Source organism: Mus musculus, chromosome 1, assembly GCF_000001635.26.
Source record: "Mus musculus strain C57BL/6J chromosome 1, GRCm38.p6 C57BL/6J".
Classification (NCBI taxonomy): domain Eukaryota; kingdom Metazoa; phylum Chordata; class Mammalia; order Rodentia; family Muridae; genus Mus; species Mus musculus.
Window position 1 is genome coordinate 174210398 of NC_000067.6, and position 18563 is coordinate 174228960.

At 39.3% G+C, this 18563-nt stretch overlaps 1 protein-coding gene across 3 annotated transcripts in view; it reads left to right on the top strand.

The window, feature by feature from the left end:
- Spta1 (spectrin alpha, erythrocytic 1) overlaps positions 1 to 18563 on the top strand; it is a 75711-nt gene that overhangs the window by 37659 nt on the left and 19489 nt on the right. For all 3 annotated transcript variants that reach the window (XR_373600.4, XR_001783648.2, NM_011465.4), the window contains exons 25-39: positions 1167 to 1258; positions 2141 to 2285; positions 2947 to 3128; positions 3465 to 3564; positions 3659 to 3856; positions 5081 to 5224; positions 6735 to 6838; positions 7128 to 7290; positions 7480 to 7611; positions 8006 to 8143; positions 8327 to 8431; positions 9369 to 9577; positions 12182 to 12302; positions 12864 to 12985; positions 14031 to 14163. Coding sequence is in view for 1 of the 3 variants with exons in the window: in NM_011465.4 (NP_035595.2) it covers positions 1167 to 1258; positions 2141 to 2285; positions 2947 to 3128; positions 3465 to 3564; positions 3659 to 3856; positions 5081 to 5224; positions 6735 to 6838; positions 7128 to 7290; positions 7480 to 7611; positions 8006 to 8143; positions 8327 to 8431; positions 9369 to 9577; positions 12182 to 12302; positions 12864 to 12985; positions 14031 to 14163 (2088 nt within the window). In the remaining 2 variants the exon portion in view is untranslated. The remainder of the gene's footprint in view (positions 1 to 1166; positions 1259 to 2140; positions 2286 to 2946; positions 3129 to 3464; positions 3565 to 3658; positions 3857 to 5080; positions 5225 to 6734; positions 6839 to 7127; positions 7291 to 7479; positions 7612 to 8005; positions 8144 to 8326; positions 8432 to 9368; positions 9578 to 12181; positions 12303 to 12863; positions 12986 to 14030; positions 14164 to 18563) is intronic.

The window sequence follows — 18563 nt, forward strand, 5'->3', positions numbered from 1 at the left end:
TATTCTCAAAAACTAAGGGAGAGAGTAACTGAAGAAGGCACCTGACATCAAGCCATGACCTGTAAATGTATATACACTCACATGCACACAATCAAGTGTAACACATACGATACACACACATCTAGAAAGGAAGTTTAAAGAATGGTGCACTGGGCATCAGAAAAATTAGGTTTACATCTTGGCTTTACTCTGTGTGTTCTTTGCAAAATTTGCTTCATTTTTAAGGACCTTGGTGATTTGATAAAGCAATCTTGAAATTTCCTTTCAATTAGTATTTGTGTCCCATCAAATGGATTATAAAATTCCTACCTACTGGCCCTACCCAAAATTAGATATTTTGTGTTGAAATTTTAAATGAAACAATTTAACTGAACTGACATCCGATGCAAACTCACCTACCTCTAATTGCCCCTCAGTAGAAATGCAATGCTCAGATTCAAGAACATGACGATAGTACACACAAGAAACTGATGATTATGCGAAGAGGCTGGTAAGGAAAGTATACTAGAACAGCCTGGCTTTGAAAGAATAAAGGAGAACTTAAATGCCTCTCCTGTCTCGTTTGTACACGTGATGGGTATGAGTTTCTCCCCCAGAATTGTGTCTGAGCCACAGTTCCATTACAGATCTAGTGAGCATTTACTACAAGTCCAGTCTTGCAGTCTTGGTTGCCATAACCCAATGAGGATGACTTCACTTCCCCTTTCTTTTGTTTGTTTTCCTGGAATTGGAAATGGAAGGAATAGTATAAGAATATTGTATGTATCCCCTACAGGAAGCAAGGCACTGAAAGGCCAGTAGCTCTATTAAATTTAGAGTATGTAAAGCTATTTTTTTTTGCCTAAATAAACGTGCGAGCATCTAACTACCAAGACAATGCTTTTAACTCATTTTTAGAGGTTCTAATTATACTCCTTGGGACAAGAGGAATTTATGGTAACCCAAAGATTAATGGTCCTATACATAATATCAGTGGGGAAAAAAAAAGAAATCCTATTCTCTATGGCACTCTTAAAAGTAGACTAAGCTTGGGCTACGCAACAGAGAAGCAAAGCTATGTGCACTCTATAGGGCTACCAGCCAAGCAAATTACATGTCAGCTAGTCATAGACAGCACTAAGCTGTCTGAACCGCTCTCTGACTAAATCCTTGTCTACATCTTTTAGGAGTTGAACACCCGCTGGAATTCCCTGAAGAGGCTGGCAGATGAACAGTATCAGCTGCTCAGCAGTGCACATGCTGTTGAGATGTTTCACAGGTAAGCACCTTAACACTTCCATGGCACTGCTCTGCTGGAGCCCCTTCAAAGAGCCTTTATGTCTAATCACTATGGAGAACTATGGAGCTATCACAATAGCTAAGAGTAAATAGCCCTCTTCCTCAAAAGAAGATAGTTTACCAGTAGAACACATTATCGTTCAGCAAAAGTTTCCTCACTTGACACATTGACACATTGTCTCCAAGATAACCAAATTCAGTTTTCAATTAAGCATGGCACATAATTTGTAGTTTAGATATTCCTATTATGGAATCATATTAATATTCATATTCATAATTCATATTAATTGGAATCAAATTTAATATATGAATTGGACTTACGTTATTATGTTTGAGAAACAAGGTAAATGACAGCAGATATCATACTCCTAATCTACTCTGGCAATCCTTTTATTGCTTCATTCTCAAATCCACATCTACACTAAGAAACATATCCTTAAAAACAAATAATAAGGCAAACAAAAAGGAACCCGGATACCTTTGTGCATATAAAAGTGGTTTTGAGGATGGAGAATGGAGAAAACAGAGAAATGCATGAGTCTGGCTTTTTGGAATAGTTTAAAGTGCAAAAATGTGAAATGTATTTGTTAACTATGAGGCTCTGCAAGTAGTGTGCAAGGTTCAAACTCTGGGTCGACCATCTGGCAGTAATAGTTTCTTGAGAAGTCTTGAAATGGCTGTTTTCTGATACATAGTTGGAAGTAATAACAGCAGCTGTGCCTCTGAACTAAAGGCACCTAAATGCCCGTATATCACACAGAATGGCAATGATGTCGAAGGTGGTGGTGGCAGTGACTTCCTTGTGAGTCACCCTTCTGAGGTGCTTTATTACCCCTATGTTCTTCACTCTCCTGTGTTCCAGGGAAGCAGATGATGTCAAGGAACAGATTGATAAGAAATGCCGGGCTCTCAATGCTGCCGACCCTGGCTCTGACCTGCTCAGTGTCCAGGCCCTCCAGAGGCAACATGAAGTCTTTGAGAGAGACATCATCCCCCTGGGAGAAAAGGTAAGACACATGCTATCAATCTTTTTCAACACGTTCTCCATCTTTATTCCTATAGCAATGTACCTTTTCCTCTTTGGTTCTCTTGGTGAATCTATTATTCTTATATCCTTTATTTTTTAAAAAAAATCTTGCATTATATTAGTTTTTTGTACTCTCTCCCTAACAGTAAAACAATAAAATATCATGCCCAGTGACCATTAACAGGAAAATCTATATTGAGTTTTTACTATCTGAATGAATACTTTATATCCTTTTGCCTCTTTAGATAATGTCAAGTGAGTAGACTAGTGGCCAATTGTGGAAGCCAAGGTCTAGGAGAAATGACTATATATACCAAGAAGTGTCAGATTATGTCTAGATATTGAGAAGTACTTCCTCAGTGAGCAAGTAAATGACATTATTTCTACCTCAAAGCCCCAAAGGGAAGACTAAAGCTTTCCAGAAATGTTGGATGTAGCCTATAACTAAGCATCCTTATGCAGAGAACAGCAAATAACTTCATAGGAAAAATGAAGACTCGGGGTTTCCAGACTGATGTATTGCTGAGCAGCAGAGCTACTCATCCCATCTTGCTTATAACTTTTTAAAAACCAACCAAACAAACAAACATCAACAGCAAAGGCAATTCCACATGGTTATCAAAACGCTTGCGTTTGCCCAGGTGACTACGCTGGGGGAGACTGCTGAGCGTCTCTGTGAATCACACCCAGATGCCACTGAGGACCTACAGAAGCAGAGAACAGAGCTGAATGAGGCCTGGGACACACTTCAAGGTCTTACAAGTGATCGGAAGGAGAGTCTGAATGAAGCCCATAAATTCTTCCTCTTCCTTAGCAAGGCCAGGTAAAGCTCAAAAGGCTGACATTCACCAAGCAGTTCCTAGTCAAGGCCCTGTGAAAAGCCACTAGAAATATCCTGGGTCAAATGGTATTTACTACTGGATAATAAAGACACCATTATGTCCATTAAGGCACAGAAAACACACGCTTTATGCTTCAAGCCAAAAGTACGGATGTTTTAAGGAATGCAAGATAAGGAAGCCCACTAAGAAAGCTTCTATAAAGTACTTATTATATACAAAGTGTTATCAAGAGTTTGGGGAATGGTGTTTTCTTTCTGCTGGTAAGGCAGAGAAGAGTAAGGATAACCATGATCTGTCCTAATCTATTTACTTCTCAGTGATCTAGAGAACTGGATCAAAACCATTGGCGGTGTGATATCATCACCTGAGCTGGCTGAGGACTTAACTGGCACAGAGATCTTGCTGGAGCGACACCAGGTACAGCTACAAACTCCACAGCCACTGGCCACTGATTTAAAACTCTCTCTTCTCACTATAGTATTCACTAGCCCCTCTCCTACTTTCCCCACAGGAGCATCACGATGACATAAAGAGAGAGGACCCTACCTTCCAGGCCTTAGAAGACTTTGGTACAGAACTTATAGACAGCGGCCACCGTAACAGACGTGAAATTGACAATACTCTCCAGAATATTAATTCAAAGAGAGACAATTTGGAAAAGAGTTGGGAAAACCGCAAGAAGATGCTAGACCAGTGCTTAGAACTGCAGGTATAGCAACTTCTGGAGAATTGGGGGTTAGCCTTAGTTACCTGAGTGCTTAGAACTGCAGGTATAGCAACTTCTGGAGAGTTGGGGGTTAGCCTTAGTTACTTGAGTGCTTAGAACTGCAGGTATAGCAACTTCTGGAGAATTGGGGGTTAGCCTTAGTTACTTGAGTATGGTTTTATTTGCTGGTTGGGAGCATTCACTGTATCAGACTGTGTGAGCTGTAAACAGCGGGGCCTTGCGATTGCCTGGCACTGTGCTCTGAGTTATAGACTGAGCATCCTTGTGTTCTGTGATCTTGTTCCTGTTAAAGGAGACAGCAAGCGACAGTGAAATGGCTCAGTGGGCAAAGCAATTTGCTGAAAAAAAAGAAAAGCAGGATGAGCTGAGTTTCATCCCAGAACACACGGAGAAAAGGGAGACAACGCCACATAATTTCCCCCTGACTTTCCCATGCATACCACAGATACCCCACACACACCTACCCTTTCTTGCATACACAAACAGGCATACTACTAAAAAACTGATAAATATTGATTTTAAAATTAAAAGCTTTTTTAAAGGAGAGAACAAAACGAGATTGTAATCATCTTGTACATTAATGGAATTATTGGCATTATTATTAAGTAATTAACTGAAGGATTTGTTTTCATGAAGAATAGCAATGAAGGTCACAATTCTATGAATATCATTACAATAGGAGATGTTTACTAACAGAATATAATGTATGAATCCGCTAAGGATAAAAAAAGGAGTGATCACAGTGTGTGATGAAAGAATATGGATATATTACACACATCTAATACTGTACAAAGTTCTAAAGAAGTTACCTGCGGAAAATCAGACACACGTAGATCAAGCTGCATACTGAATTTGTTGCCATCACAAACTAGCCAAAACTATGTCTCTACTTGAGAGAGACAGAGACAGAGAGAGAGAGAGAGACTAAACCAGTTCCTATCTACTATATCTACTAGATGAATACCGTACACTGGCAGTATCTTCACATTTACTATAGCTCATAGAACACATGGTATCTTTAAAGCAAACAGTGAAGTGACAAGGTACTTGAGATTCATTCTAAGAATGCCGTGGGAGAGGATGTAACATCCCTGGCAGGATGTTTTGTGTCATCACAATGAGGAAGGGTAAGATCAGTTCCTTCGCCCATCTAGAATTACCACATGCCTGCCTCTGATTTCACCTACCCCCCCCACACACACACAGTTATTCCGAGGAAAGTGTGACCAGGTCGAGAGCTGGATGGTGGCCCGTGAGAATTCCCTGAGGTCAGACGACAGGGATCACTTAAACAGTCTGCAGGCTTTGATGAAGAAACGGGATGATTTGGACAAAGCAATCACTGCCCAGGTAATAATTGATGTAAAACTTATAGTAACTATTAGCAACAATAACAGATTCTCTACATCCTTACCTAGTTTTCTGATTTTTTAAGGCATTTTAATTCTCATTTGCTTCTATTTACTTGTTGTGCTATTAGCATATGTTAATTATATGTAATAATTGGTTCCTTAAGATGGTTCCACGTATGTACAGTGTTTTGAGCAGATTCACTTCCTGTTACACAGCCTTAACCTCCTCCCACTCCTCCATTTATCTCCACCCTCCCCCTTTCCTCTCAGCTAGCTCTAACTAATTCTACTGCCACATCTTTTTTCTTTTTGTTTTTAATAGCCCTTGACTTTTGCTAGGTTAACAGGAACATGGTGTATGTTTCTTTACAGGAAGGAGAGCCCCTTACCAGTGGCTATACAACAGAAGCAAATGGCTCTCATCCACCCATATAGCTGCATTCAAATCCTTAAGGAGGGCTCCATCAGCCCCATCTGAGGCTCAGAAAGACAAACACAAATGTTCTTTCTCATATTAGGACCCTTGTGTTTGTGTGAAAAGTGAACATAATATAGAAGCAAAAAATAGACAGTGGTCTATCAGAGAGGGAAGGATATTTTAAGCACATGTAGTTTATAGATGATGTGAAAGTAAAGCAGAAATATTGGTCATGGAAAGACTTAAAGGCATGGAGAAGGTACAGGGATATGGAAAGAGAAGAGGATGCAGAGAAGGGCCAACCTAAACTAAACACAAGTAGAAAAGTCATAGGAAAACTTAACACCATTAGCTAATCAAAAGGTAAAATTAAATACTTTGAACAGATAAATCCTGTATAGATAGATACCATTGCTCCCATAAGCCATAGGCTATTAATCCCCAAGTTACCTTTGCCTCTTACAGGCAATATTGGAGCAGGAAGGGGAGGCTGACAAATTACTTATGGACATTCAACTTTCTCACATTAAGGCCTCCATTATAAAAAAACACAATTTTTAGGACTAAATGTGACCTCTTCTTACTATCTATTTCAACATCTTACATAATACAGGATTCACTTTTACACTAGCTGTAAGAAATGTTTGTTCTATAAGAAGTTAGTACTAGAGAATTCTTCTATAAGTTAGTAGAAGTTTCTCTGTGTGCCAGGCATTTAGCATTTACTTTTTTTTTTTTTTTTTTTTTTTTTTTTGGTTTTGGGTTTTCGAGACAGGGTTTCTCTGTATAGCCCTGGCTGTCCTGGAACTCACTTTGTAGACCAGGCTGGCCTCGAACTCAGAGATCCACCTGCCACCTGCCTCTGCCTCCCGAGTGCTGGGATTAAAGGCATGCGCCACCACGCCCGGCTTACCATTTACTTTTTGATTCTGGGTCTGTTATCTCAAGCCACACTCTGTGTCTGTGTCTGTGTGTGTGTGTGTGTGTGTGTGTGTGTGTGTGTGTGTGTGTTTATCTTTAGGGCAGAGCCTGGAATATATCAAAGACCTAATCACAAGGCATCTGTGTTCTTTTATTTTCTCTTATCCAGGAAGGGAAGATTTCGGACCTAGAGAACGTTGCCACAAGGCTCATAGACAATGACCACTATGCCAAGGAAGAGATTGCTGCTCGCCTCCAACGTGTGCTAGACAGGTCAGGCATGCACAGTCCCCTCTATCTATTAGAATCATGATAGGAACATATGTCTAAATTCTTTTCCTTTCGGCATGTATATCTTAGGAGACCTTCTACTTTAGACTTATAGAATGAAAAGCATGAAGGATACTTTATGAATTATTTTACTTAACCACTGTGTTGTATGTCTGAGAATAGTGAGAGCATGGAAATGGCAAAGGACTGGGTTGGCGAATAGAAAATATCATGTATGTATCATCAGAGCAAAGGAGTGTTGGGTAGAAGATGATCCGACTTCATCCTTTAGGTGGAAGGCTCTCAAAGAACAGCTGCTTACTGAACTGGGAAAGCTAGGAGACTATGCTGACCTCAAACAGTTCTATCGTGACCTTGAGGACCTGGAGGAATGGATCAATGAGATGCTTCCCATAGCCTGTGATGAATCTTATAAAGATCCCACTAACATTCAGGCAAGTTCAAAATACAAGTCTTAGAAAAGTTTTACCTATTTCATTGTTGGTTGAGCAGTCACCCTGATACTGAACACTCCCTATAGGTGTTGTTTTAGTTTGATTGTGGGTGGCTGTGCAGAGTGGTTCTTTTAGTCTAATTGTGCTTCTCTGGATGGTGAGGTGATATACTTTTTGCTTTGCTTTCAGAGGAAATATCTGAAGCATCAAGCCTTTGAAAATGAAGTCAACGGTCGTGCTGAGCAGGTGGATGGGGTTATCAACCTTGGGAATTCCCTGATTGAGCGCAGAGTGTGTGATGGAGATGAAGAGAACATGCAGGTAAAGTCTGTGCTTAGACAAGTTTGGCCTCAAGAGGCATGTAAAGAGAAATCTCCTGATCTTTCAGTAGTTCATGGATAGAAATAGAACTGCCACACTTATCCCCTGGACTTCCAACTATGCTTCTGTCTCAGATGGGTCTGTTTAAGACATCTTTTCTGTCAAGAACTTTCCATCATTTAGACACTAGTCACTGCATGTAACTCAGCACCTTGGTTTTCAAATGTTTTCCTTCACTTCACACCTGCTGTTTTGCCAGACTCACCATGACTACTTTGAAATATATGGCCTTCCAGTGTGACCACTTCACTTATATCAAGACCCTCTCCCATTATTGCTTCAAGTTCTCATACCACCAATAAGACCATAACGAGTCTCACTTTCTTGGAGCTAGGAGCAACTGGACAAGCTAAAGGAGAACTGGGATTATCTCCTAGAGAGAACCACTGACAAAGGACAGAAGCTCAACGAGGCCAGTCGGCAGCAAAGGTTCAACACAAGCATCCGGGACTTTGAGTTCTGGCTTTCAGAGGTAACTGTACCTGCCAATAGTGAGAGCACAGGATTTAGTAAATACATGTTAAGTGATTTAACTTTATATGTCAATGGTTTTTGTGACCCTACTTGGTAAACATCTGGGTGTAGGTGCTATATCTCGCTCTCATGAGATGTAGTTTTCACTTAGAATCTTTCTATCCTGTTTCTCTGTCCCCAGGCAGAAGGCTTGTTGGCCATGAAGGATCAGGCCAGGGACTTAACTTCAGCAGGAAACCTACTTAAGAAGCATCAGCTATTGGAAGCAGAGATGTTGGCACGAGAGGTAAGAAGTAGTGGGATTTCATTCCTCTGTATAGGGTAGAAATGCTTCTGACCTCATATTTTAGGAGGATACTTGAGAATATAGCCTTGAGATCGCTGACCAGCAGTCATTTTAGCCAGGTCAACTTCAGGGGCCGTACAGCCATTGTGACAGTCATTGCTGATTACCACTGAAGCATAGACTCTAAGACTCTGGAAAGGGGATCCTGAAAGTTATCTTATTTATAGTTTTCCACATGCATAAACTTACTACTTTATGAAGTTGGCATTATAAAAGAAAAGAAAAAAATTAAATCAGATGAGAGAATGCAGTAAGTTTGAAGCATATAGTAGGTTCATCTGTAGGTCCTGTGGAAGATTCCAGTAGAAACCTAATATAGGGCCCTAACAAAATTCTGACAGTACTATTAATTCCATGTTAAATAATCATATAAAGTTAGTTTTACTTGGTAATAAAGATACATATTAAAAAGTAAAAAGTCCAAAGGCTTTCTGGGTTGAATGGGTGAGACCTTTGTAATATTCCCCTTTACATACTTATTGGGCTGTGGTCAGCACAAGAATAATACAAAAGAGGATACCAATGGATTTGATCAGTTAGTTGGTAAGTGTCAAGTGCAGTGCTGTGAAGACAGTTGTGTGTAGGACAAAATATTATTCTAGTTGGTAAGAGCTGGCAAACACTAGAGAACATGGAAAGAGGGTGGGTTTCTTAGGAATAAATGTGATCTGGAGTAATATAGGCATGGTGTCTATATTGTTGATGCACCTCTTATGAAACCACATTTGTGTAAGACACTTAGTCATGTATATCAAAGTCAGATTCTTCAACAGCAATCTATTGAAACTAGTCAAGGAAGGAGACCCACTACTGACTCAAGTCTGAGGTCTATGTAACACCATATTCCTTCATTCACTAAACACACTGGATTTTCTAGGACCCTCTCAAAGATCTGAATGACCTGGCTCAGGAGCTGATCTCCAGTGGGACTTTCAACATTGACCAGATAGAAGAGAAAATGAATGGTGTCAATGAGCGCTTTGAAAATGTCCAGAGCTTGGCAGCTGCACACCACGAGAAGCTGAAAGAGACGTATGCCTTGTTCCAGTTCTTCCAAGACCTGGATGATGAGGAAGCCTGGATAGAGTACGTATCACCAGCTCACTGGGTAATGCACCAAACAGATTCAGTGCATGCTGAAGTCAATTTGTAATTGATTTTTATGTTGATAATACTTTTAAACCACTGCCTCTGCTGAACATATACATTGATTTCACTTTTCACCTTAAATGGATACAGGCAGGAAACCAAGTGCAGCGGCAGATAGGAAGGAACAGTTTCAACCACATTCTGGGAATAAAATTGAAATACCATACATTTTTTTTTTAAAGAAAAGAACAGTTTGTTGAATTATATAGCACATGGAAAGCCAATTCTTTGCAACTAATGCAGAAGACCACAACATGGTCATTATTATTTTCTTTTTAATGATGTATTTTTTATTTATGTGCATATGAATATGTCAGTGTATATGTGTCCTTACATGTGAGTGCTTATGGAGGCCAGCAGAAAACATAGAGTCTCCAAGAGCTACAGTTGCAGGTTGCTATTGAGCCTCCTGATATGAGTGTTAGGAATCAAACTGCAATCTTCTGCAAGAGAAGCAAGCATTCGTAATAACAAATCCTCCTCTCCAGCCCCCAGTCATTACTCTTTCTATACTTGTTGCATAATATGTGACTGTAGGCAGTCCCACCATCTGTCATAGTTTCAGTGCTGACCCCATCCCTTTAAATATGGCTGGGAAATTCTTAGCAAAGCAGGAGTTTTTGCCTGTTTCATAGTTACTTTGTTCCTTTTGTTTCTCAAATGCCGGTCTTCAGATTCTTTTTTTTTCCCCCCCAGTGGATATTAGCCCAGAAATTTCTTTTTTTTTCTTTTTTTTTTCCTTTTTTTTTCCATTTTTTATTAGGTATTTAGCTCATTTACATTTCCAATGCTATACCAAAAGTCCCCCATACCCACCCACCCCCAATCCCCTACCCACCCACTCCCCCTTTTTGGCCCTGGTGTTCCCCTGTACTGGGGCATGTAAAGTTTGCAAGTCCAATGGGCCTCTCTTTCCAGTGATGGCCGACTAGGCCATCTTTTGATACATATGCAGCTAGAGTCAAGAGCTCCGGGGTACTGGTTAGTTCATAATGTTGTTCCACCTATAGGGTTGCAGATCCCTTTCGCTCCTTGGGTACTTTCTCTAGCTCCTCCATTGGGAGCCCTGTGATCCATCCATTAGCTGACTGTGAGCATCCACTTCTGTGTTTGCTAGGCCCCGGCATAGTCTCACAAGAGACAGCTACATCTGGGTCCTTTCGATAAAATCTTGCTAGTGTATGCATTGGTGTCAGCGTTTGGATCATAGCAGCCTTATTTATAATAGCCAGAAGCTGGAAAGAACCCAGATGCCCCTCAACAGAGGAATGGATGCAGAAAATGTGGTACATCTACACAATGGAGTACTACTCAGCTATTAAAAAGAATGAATTTATGAAATTCCTAGCCAAATGGATGGACCTGGAGGGCATCATCCTGAGTGAGGTAACACATTCACAAAGGAACTCACACAATATGTACTCACTGATAAGTGGATATTAGCCCAAAACCTAGGATACCCAAGATATAAGATACAATTTCCTAAACACATGAAACTCAAGAAAAATGAAGACTGAAGTGTGGACACTATGCCCCTCCTTAGAAGTGGGAACAAAACACCCTTGGAAGGAGTTACAGAGACAAAGTTTGGAGCTGAGATGAAAGGATGGTCCATGTAGAGACTTCCATATCCACGGTCTTCAGATTCTTACAGGTAGCACATAAGTTAGAAGGAAGCATGTTTTATAAGGTGTCAAATAGGACCTTTGAGTAGTCATAAAATACCATAACCTTTCGGTGTTCAAAAACTTCATGTAGTTTGTAATGCTAAAGATCAAGTGCAAGGCTTTGTATAAGCTAGAGCAGTTTTCTACCACGAGACTATATCCCCAGACATGATATTTATATTAATACACAAAATAATGAAACTCATATAATTTTCATAGTGTTCAAAAGAGAAAACACTAATACATATTCTAGAGTACTAATGGGAAGACTGTTACTGCTATATACATGCTGGACATTGGTATGTTATTTTCATTTTGGTGACATAAATCAAGTTTTCTAAAATTCTCTTCCACTACTTACCTTTTGGTTGTTGATTCCTGGATCAGTAAAGGGTTTGTTACTGTTATTAAAAAAAAAAAAAAAAACACCCTGACCTAAGCAACTTGAGAAGCAAAGGATTTCTTTCAGCATACAGTTCAACGGCCGTCTTTTACTGAGAGAAGACAGGGCAGGAAGTGAAACAGATCAGAAACCTGACTATAGGGGCTGATGGCATAGACCATGTATGAGTGCAGTTTACTGGCTTGTTCCTCATGGCCCATAGTGAACTCAGTTCTCCTACAACAATCAGCAATTAAGAAAATGCACCACAGTCTTGGCCACAGGCCATTATTCTGAAGACATTTTCTCAATTGAATTTCCCTCTTCCCAATAACTCTAGTTTGTATCAAGTTGACATAAAACCAGCCAGCACAGTCCCAGTGTTCATCAGAACTTCAGCTCTCACCATGCATTCACATAGACATCTATTGTTCTAGTTTCATCTCAGATATATCTAACCTCTGATTTTCCCACTTTCTTCCTTGGTCCCAGGGAGAAGTTGTTACGAGTGAGCTCCCAGGACTATGGGAGGGATCTTCAGAGTGTTCAGAACTTATTGAAAAAACACAAACGCCTAGAGGGGGAGCTAGTGGCACATGAACCTGCTGTCCAGGTAGGTATTGAATGAATGCCAGACCTAAAGGACCATAAATCACCTATAAGCAGTTTTCACACAATAGATAAATCAATACCATAAAACGCAAAAACAGTGGTAAGAGATAGCTAATCTTCATACAGTTCACGGCAATTCTTCTCAAGAATATTTTGTGCCCTCTGAATAGGAGGTTCCAGAGGGGAATCCCAATGTCTTTCTTAGAAGGATTAATTCTGACATTGATGAACAGTCATTGACAAATGATATGTGGGTTAGGGTTACTGGAAAAGATAACTCTGGATCTGATATGGCGGTGCCGTCCATGTGATCATGGATAATCAATAGAGCAGAACAAAGCGGGTATCCTACTAGGTTTGGGGGATGTTTGTCAAAAGTATTTGGGAAAGCTTAGCATGGTAATTATTAGTATAGCTTTCTTTATATTCCCAGTCTCCAGGGACCACCTCAAGTCCCCAAAGCTTATGAATAACCTGACATAAAGAAACACTTACATCCTTTGCCATGGGTTATGACTGACTGAGAGGATGAGATTGTGGAATGATATAATTTCTTCTTCAGAATGTGCTGGATACGGCAGAAAGCCTGAGAGACAAGGCTGCTGTAGGGAAAGAGGAGATCCAGGAGCGGCTGGCTCAGTTTGTCCAACACTGGGAAAAGCTCAAAGAGTTGGCGAAGACCCGGTGAGTTGGACAACAGAAATCTCATTGGAGCTCCTGCATTTGGAGCATTAATGATGTTCAGGGGAAAATGCTTCTGTGTCAGCTCAGCATGGACTACAGACCCTGACTGTCTTTTCTATCTCATTAACACCCCCACAAAACCCAAGTTCTTCATGAACCTTTCTCCCAGTGGTCATAGGCTGGCTGTTCTTTCTAGGGACTAAGAAGAAATTTACTAGGACTGTAAAGGTGGCTCAGTAATTAAGAACACTTGATGCTCTTGCAAACAACCCAAGTTCAAGCCCAAGTGCTCAGATTGGGTGCCTGACAACCACCTCTAATTCTAGTTCTCAGGGACCAGTGCCATGTTCTGGCCTCCCCAGGCACCAGCATACACATGCAGGACATTCCTACTGTCTTAGTTGGGATTTCTAGGGCCCTCATAAAACAAGACCAACATCATCTTGGAGTGGAAAGAGTTTATTTTGGCCTACATTACCACATCACAGTCCATTACTAAACAGAAACTCAAACAAAGCAGGAAACTAGAGGCAGGACCTGATGTAGAGTCCATGGAGTGATGCTGCTTACTAGCTGTCTCCCCATTGCTTACTCAGCCTAGTTTCTTACAGCACCTTGGACCACCAGCCCAGAGGGGTGGCACTCAGGCACAGAAACACACCAACAAATTAAAAATAAATATATATTTAAAGCAATTTTTTCTTCTAGAATTGCCGTGCTTTCATCACATAAGAGGAGAGGTGGGGCTTGACATAGGCAGCCACTGCCTCACTACAGAGACCACAAGCCTCAGTCTTTTGTTTGGGTGGGATTTCCTTCACTCCCCGAAGTTTCAATGCTATTTCATGATAAACATTGAGGACACAAGTCTCTTCAGTGTCACGGAAGATCAGCAAATAGAGCAAATAGAGCAAAAGGCAAATAGAGTCCTGTCTTGCCAAGTTAAGCTGTGGCTGGCCTGAGAACCAGTGGTTTGCCAGGGTGGGATTGTGCCACAACTTACCTGTTCATTTCTACTCTTGTGATGCCAACCGCTCCATTACAGAGGGGTGAACTTGGAGGAGTCCCTCGAGTATCTGCAGTTCATGGAGAATGCAGAAGAAGAGGAAGCATGGCTGGGGGAGAAGTGTGCTCTGGTCAGTCGCGGGGATTCAGGAGACACACTGGCTGCTACTCAGGTAAAGGCAAGGCAGGATGGGTCAACTGTGTCATTGTTGTGGTTTGGATCTTTTTTTCCGAATGTGGCTGTTTTCATTCATGAAATTGGATCCTGTATCCTGGGTTAGAGAGATAGGGATGCTTCTGTTCATTTTAAGTGTGAGAAAGCAAGACCCAGTCATAGCACTAGAAGTGAAAACAGAATTCCAGCTTAACCCATGAGCCGTCTGAATCAAAGCCATTGTGGTGAAAGGCCTTTCCTCCCAGATCGGAGTCCTTACCTCATCCTCCCAAGTAGCTGGAACTGCCATCTCATGACACTAGGCCTGAGCCTTTCTTACATTTCTATTCGTTTTTCATTCCAAGAATGGCTTTGGCATTATGGTTCACATCTGTAATCCCAGCACTTGAGAGGCTGAGGCCAGATAATAATTATGAATTCAAGTCTGTCTTGGGCGCGACCGGCTGGTGTTTTGAAACCACAGCAACAACAAAATGAATATGGAACTATAGGTAGAGTCACTGTTTTAAAACAACAGTAAAAGAATGAATGTGAAAGCATCTCCTGATGTTTGTAACTTTTGAAGAAGTTTTGTTTTTCATCCAGCCTACTTTGGTCATTAATTCAGGCTGTTGTATGTGAAAATGTTCATTCTTTTTGTTCCCGAGCAGTTTTAAGGTAGGAGGGTACCACAGTTTAACCATTCACCTTGGTTGTTTATACTTAGTGTCTATTTTGAAAAGAGTTATTTTAAATACACTTGTACATTCTTTTGTTCACATGTAAGTGATTATTTCTCTGGGACCAATACTCAGGTTTTGGATTGCAGGACTATGGCGATGTTAACACCTGTTTTGCAGTAACAGTAAATTAAGCTAAGCTGTTTTCTAGCAGATTAATCATTTAACACTCTTAACACCAGTATGTAAGGAATGTAGTTTCTCCACATGCTTACCAGAACTTTGTGTTGTCATTCTTTTTACTTTATCCCAGTCAGTGGACAATGATTTTTAATGTGCATTTCCTTAATGATAATTTTTTTGCTTGACATTTACATAATTTTCACAGTAAAATGCATGTTCTCACCTTGCATCTTTTTCTATATGGGTGATTTCCTTGTTTTGGTAACAGCGTTTAACATAAAGTATGACAACAATAAAAGTATACATGCACAAGATATTATTGATGATGATAGAAACAATGTATATTGGAACTCGTATGTCCCTAGTTTGGTAGAAGCTTTAATGGATCGTCAGCAGCAGATCCCTTTCCTAGTCCCTGGTAACTTCCATCCTACTCTGTGAACTTTCACCTACAAATTAAGTCATACAAAATGTCTTTAAATAACTGGATTGTCTTGGCCCAACACCTCAAAGTTTATCTTCTGTCATTACATATTATAAATATTTCTCTTTCATAATTTTACAAGGCTGAAATATTTCATCTTATATGTATGTAAAGGGGCGCATTACACTCTCTTCTCTATCTGCCTGCAGTCACCCAGGTAGTTTTCATACCTTTAGTGTTAAGAGGAGCACTGCACCAGACATAGGACTGCCAGTGTCTTGCCAGAACCATGGTGATATGCAGTAATTGCACTTCTGGGTCATATAGAAGTAGTATTTAAAATATGTAGAGTAATCTCAATAACCTTGCTCATAACAGTTTGGTTTGCTACATTTACTTTCTGCCAACAGCATATCATGGCTCCAATTTCTCCAGAGCCTTGGAGATATGCATTGCCTTTTGCTTCTGTCAATCACCGCCCTTCAAGGAACAAGGCAACAGATACCCCATTGTGCTTTACTTTCCATTTCCTCCTCATCAGTCACCATGAAGAGATATATCATACACCAGTGAGCTGCGCACATCTTCACTGAAGATGTTTTACTCAGACTATTATCCTATTTCTAAATCAAACCTTTGGGCATTCTTTTAAAATGCTTATAGCATTTATTCCTCTACTTATTTCAGTACAGAGTTAAACCAGTTCTCTGAATATTTGGAAATTATATCAGACAAGTGAATTGAGTATTTACCATTCTGCAGGTGACACTGAGCTCTGCTGATTATTCCCTTGGCTGTCCAGAGCTTTGGAATTTGATGTGGTCCCACTTCTCTAGTTGGGGTTCCTGTTGTCTGTGCTTTTATTGTAAAACTCTTGGAACTATTGCCAAGATAAATGTCTCAAAATTTTTCCTGTATGGTTCTCTAGGGTGAAGGGAATAATTTCCACTATTATATTTAAGTCTTTAATCTACTTGACATGATTTTATTAAATACTGTTTGAGATAATGAACTGATATAGTTCTTCTGCAAGGGTAGATACATGACTTTTGGTACCATTTGTTGAGGAGACTGTGATGTATTTTTTAGAATATTACAGACCATTTGACTACAAGCATATGGTTTTATTTTGGAATATATATTCTGTTGTATGTATTTTTGTCTTTGTTTATGTTAATATGATATCATTCTTATTACTATAGCTTTTGAAATTATGTAGTGTAATCTCCAGTTTTGTTCTCCTTGTCCTGGTTCCACCTAAGAATTAGAATTGATTTTCCTATTTCTGTAAAATATGTCATAAGAATTTTGATAGAATCATTAGATCCTTTCATATAGTATGTATATTTAACAAGTTTCATTCTCCCAATCCAAAAGAAAGGGAAGTTGATTGATTTACTTGTTTGTAGTTGCATTAATGTTGTCTAAATTTCTGTGTAAATCTTTTCAATTTCTTTAGTTAAATTTATGACTAACAATTTCATTGTTTTTGATGAGATAGGAGAGTTTTACTAATTTATTTTTCATGTAGCTTATTGTTAATATATAAAAATGTAGTGTTTTCATGTGTTGTATTCTATTCTAAATTTTTCCTGGTACGTTTGTTGATTTCTTGATTTCTATGAAATCTAAAGTTTTTAACATGTTATAACATTTGATTTTCAAACAGAGACTATTTTCCTTATTCCCTTCTTATTTAGACCATCTTTTTACTTTTTGTTACTTAGTTTTATTGGCTGCGACTCCCATAATTATGTTTGAACAAAAGTATCACAAGTACACATTTTTATCTTGTCCCTCTCTTAAAGGGAAGATTTTAAAAAAACAACTATTTGATACATTACCTGTGTAGTTTTTATATGCAGAATCTATTATGTTGAGGTAGGGTCTTGTTTCTTGTTTGTCAAGAATTTTTATAGTGAAAAATTGCTGAATTTTGCCAAGTGCCTTTTCTGCAGTGGTTGAGATCAGATGTGGTTCTTCTTTTCTTTTGTCCATGCACATATCACATTTGCTAATCTGTTATGCTGATCCATATTGGCACTGACGAGTAAAATCCACTTACCCTCCTGTAAATACTCTTTCATTGCCCCACAGGTTAAATTTGCAGGCATGTTGAAGAAGGCTACAACTCCTACGTTATCAAAAACATTAGCCTATAACTTCCTTTTATTTTTATGGTATCTTCATCTGACTCTGATAGCTGTAATGCTCCCCTCCTAAAAGATATTGGGAAATGCCCTCTTTTCTTAAATTGTTAAGCAGTTTGGTAAATGTTAGCATTATATATTTAAATATTTGGTTGAATTTGTCCATGAAGCCATTGGGTCCAGGATTTGTTGTGTTGAAACTTTCTGGTTTTTATCTACTGATCATCGTTTGTGGTTCTTAATGACTTACTCCTGTTAAGTTTACATTTCTAGGAATCCATCTATGCATTCAATGTTGTACATTTTATTATTATCTAATTGTTTGCAGTCATTTCCAGGGATTCTCTCTCTCTCTCTCTCTCTCTCTCTCTCTCTCTCTCTCTCTCTCTCTCTCTCTCTCTCTCTGTAGTTATATTTTAGTTTCTACATGGTATACACACACAATCCGAAGTTAACTAAAGCATTCAGTCTTACAACATAAATTACCTTTCAAATTTCCATTACAATTTTTCCAAAGAATGATATAAAAGCCACAATTCCCATGGTATTTGAAAAGGAATGAGCGTCTATTCTGATCTCATCTACTATGTTAAAATTTATTTCCAAATGAGGCTGTAGAAAAGGCATAGACAGTCTGTTGGTTCATTTACCTTGAGTTACTATGCTATATAGGAAGAATAAGCATTCGTATATGATAAGAGGGAGAGAGTGATAGCAATGGTAATGAAGATGGTATGAGCTAATATAAATAGTTTTGAGGCAATCTCAAATGAAGATAGAAGCAATTTTCAGACTTCATCTTCACTCCTTTCCATCTTGTAAGTTGCACAAATAGCCTTTTTAAAAAGAAAACAATCTGAAATAAAGGTTTGCATTAAGATTTGATAGCATCCTGCGTTGTCCTTAACTCCTACCTTTAAGACCAGCTCTTAGTTTAGGATGACCTTAATACTTGATATTGTCTCAAAGATGGAGTGCTTTT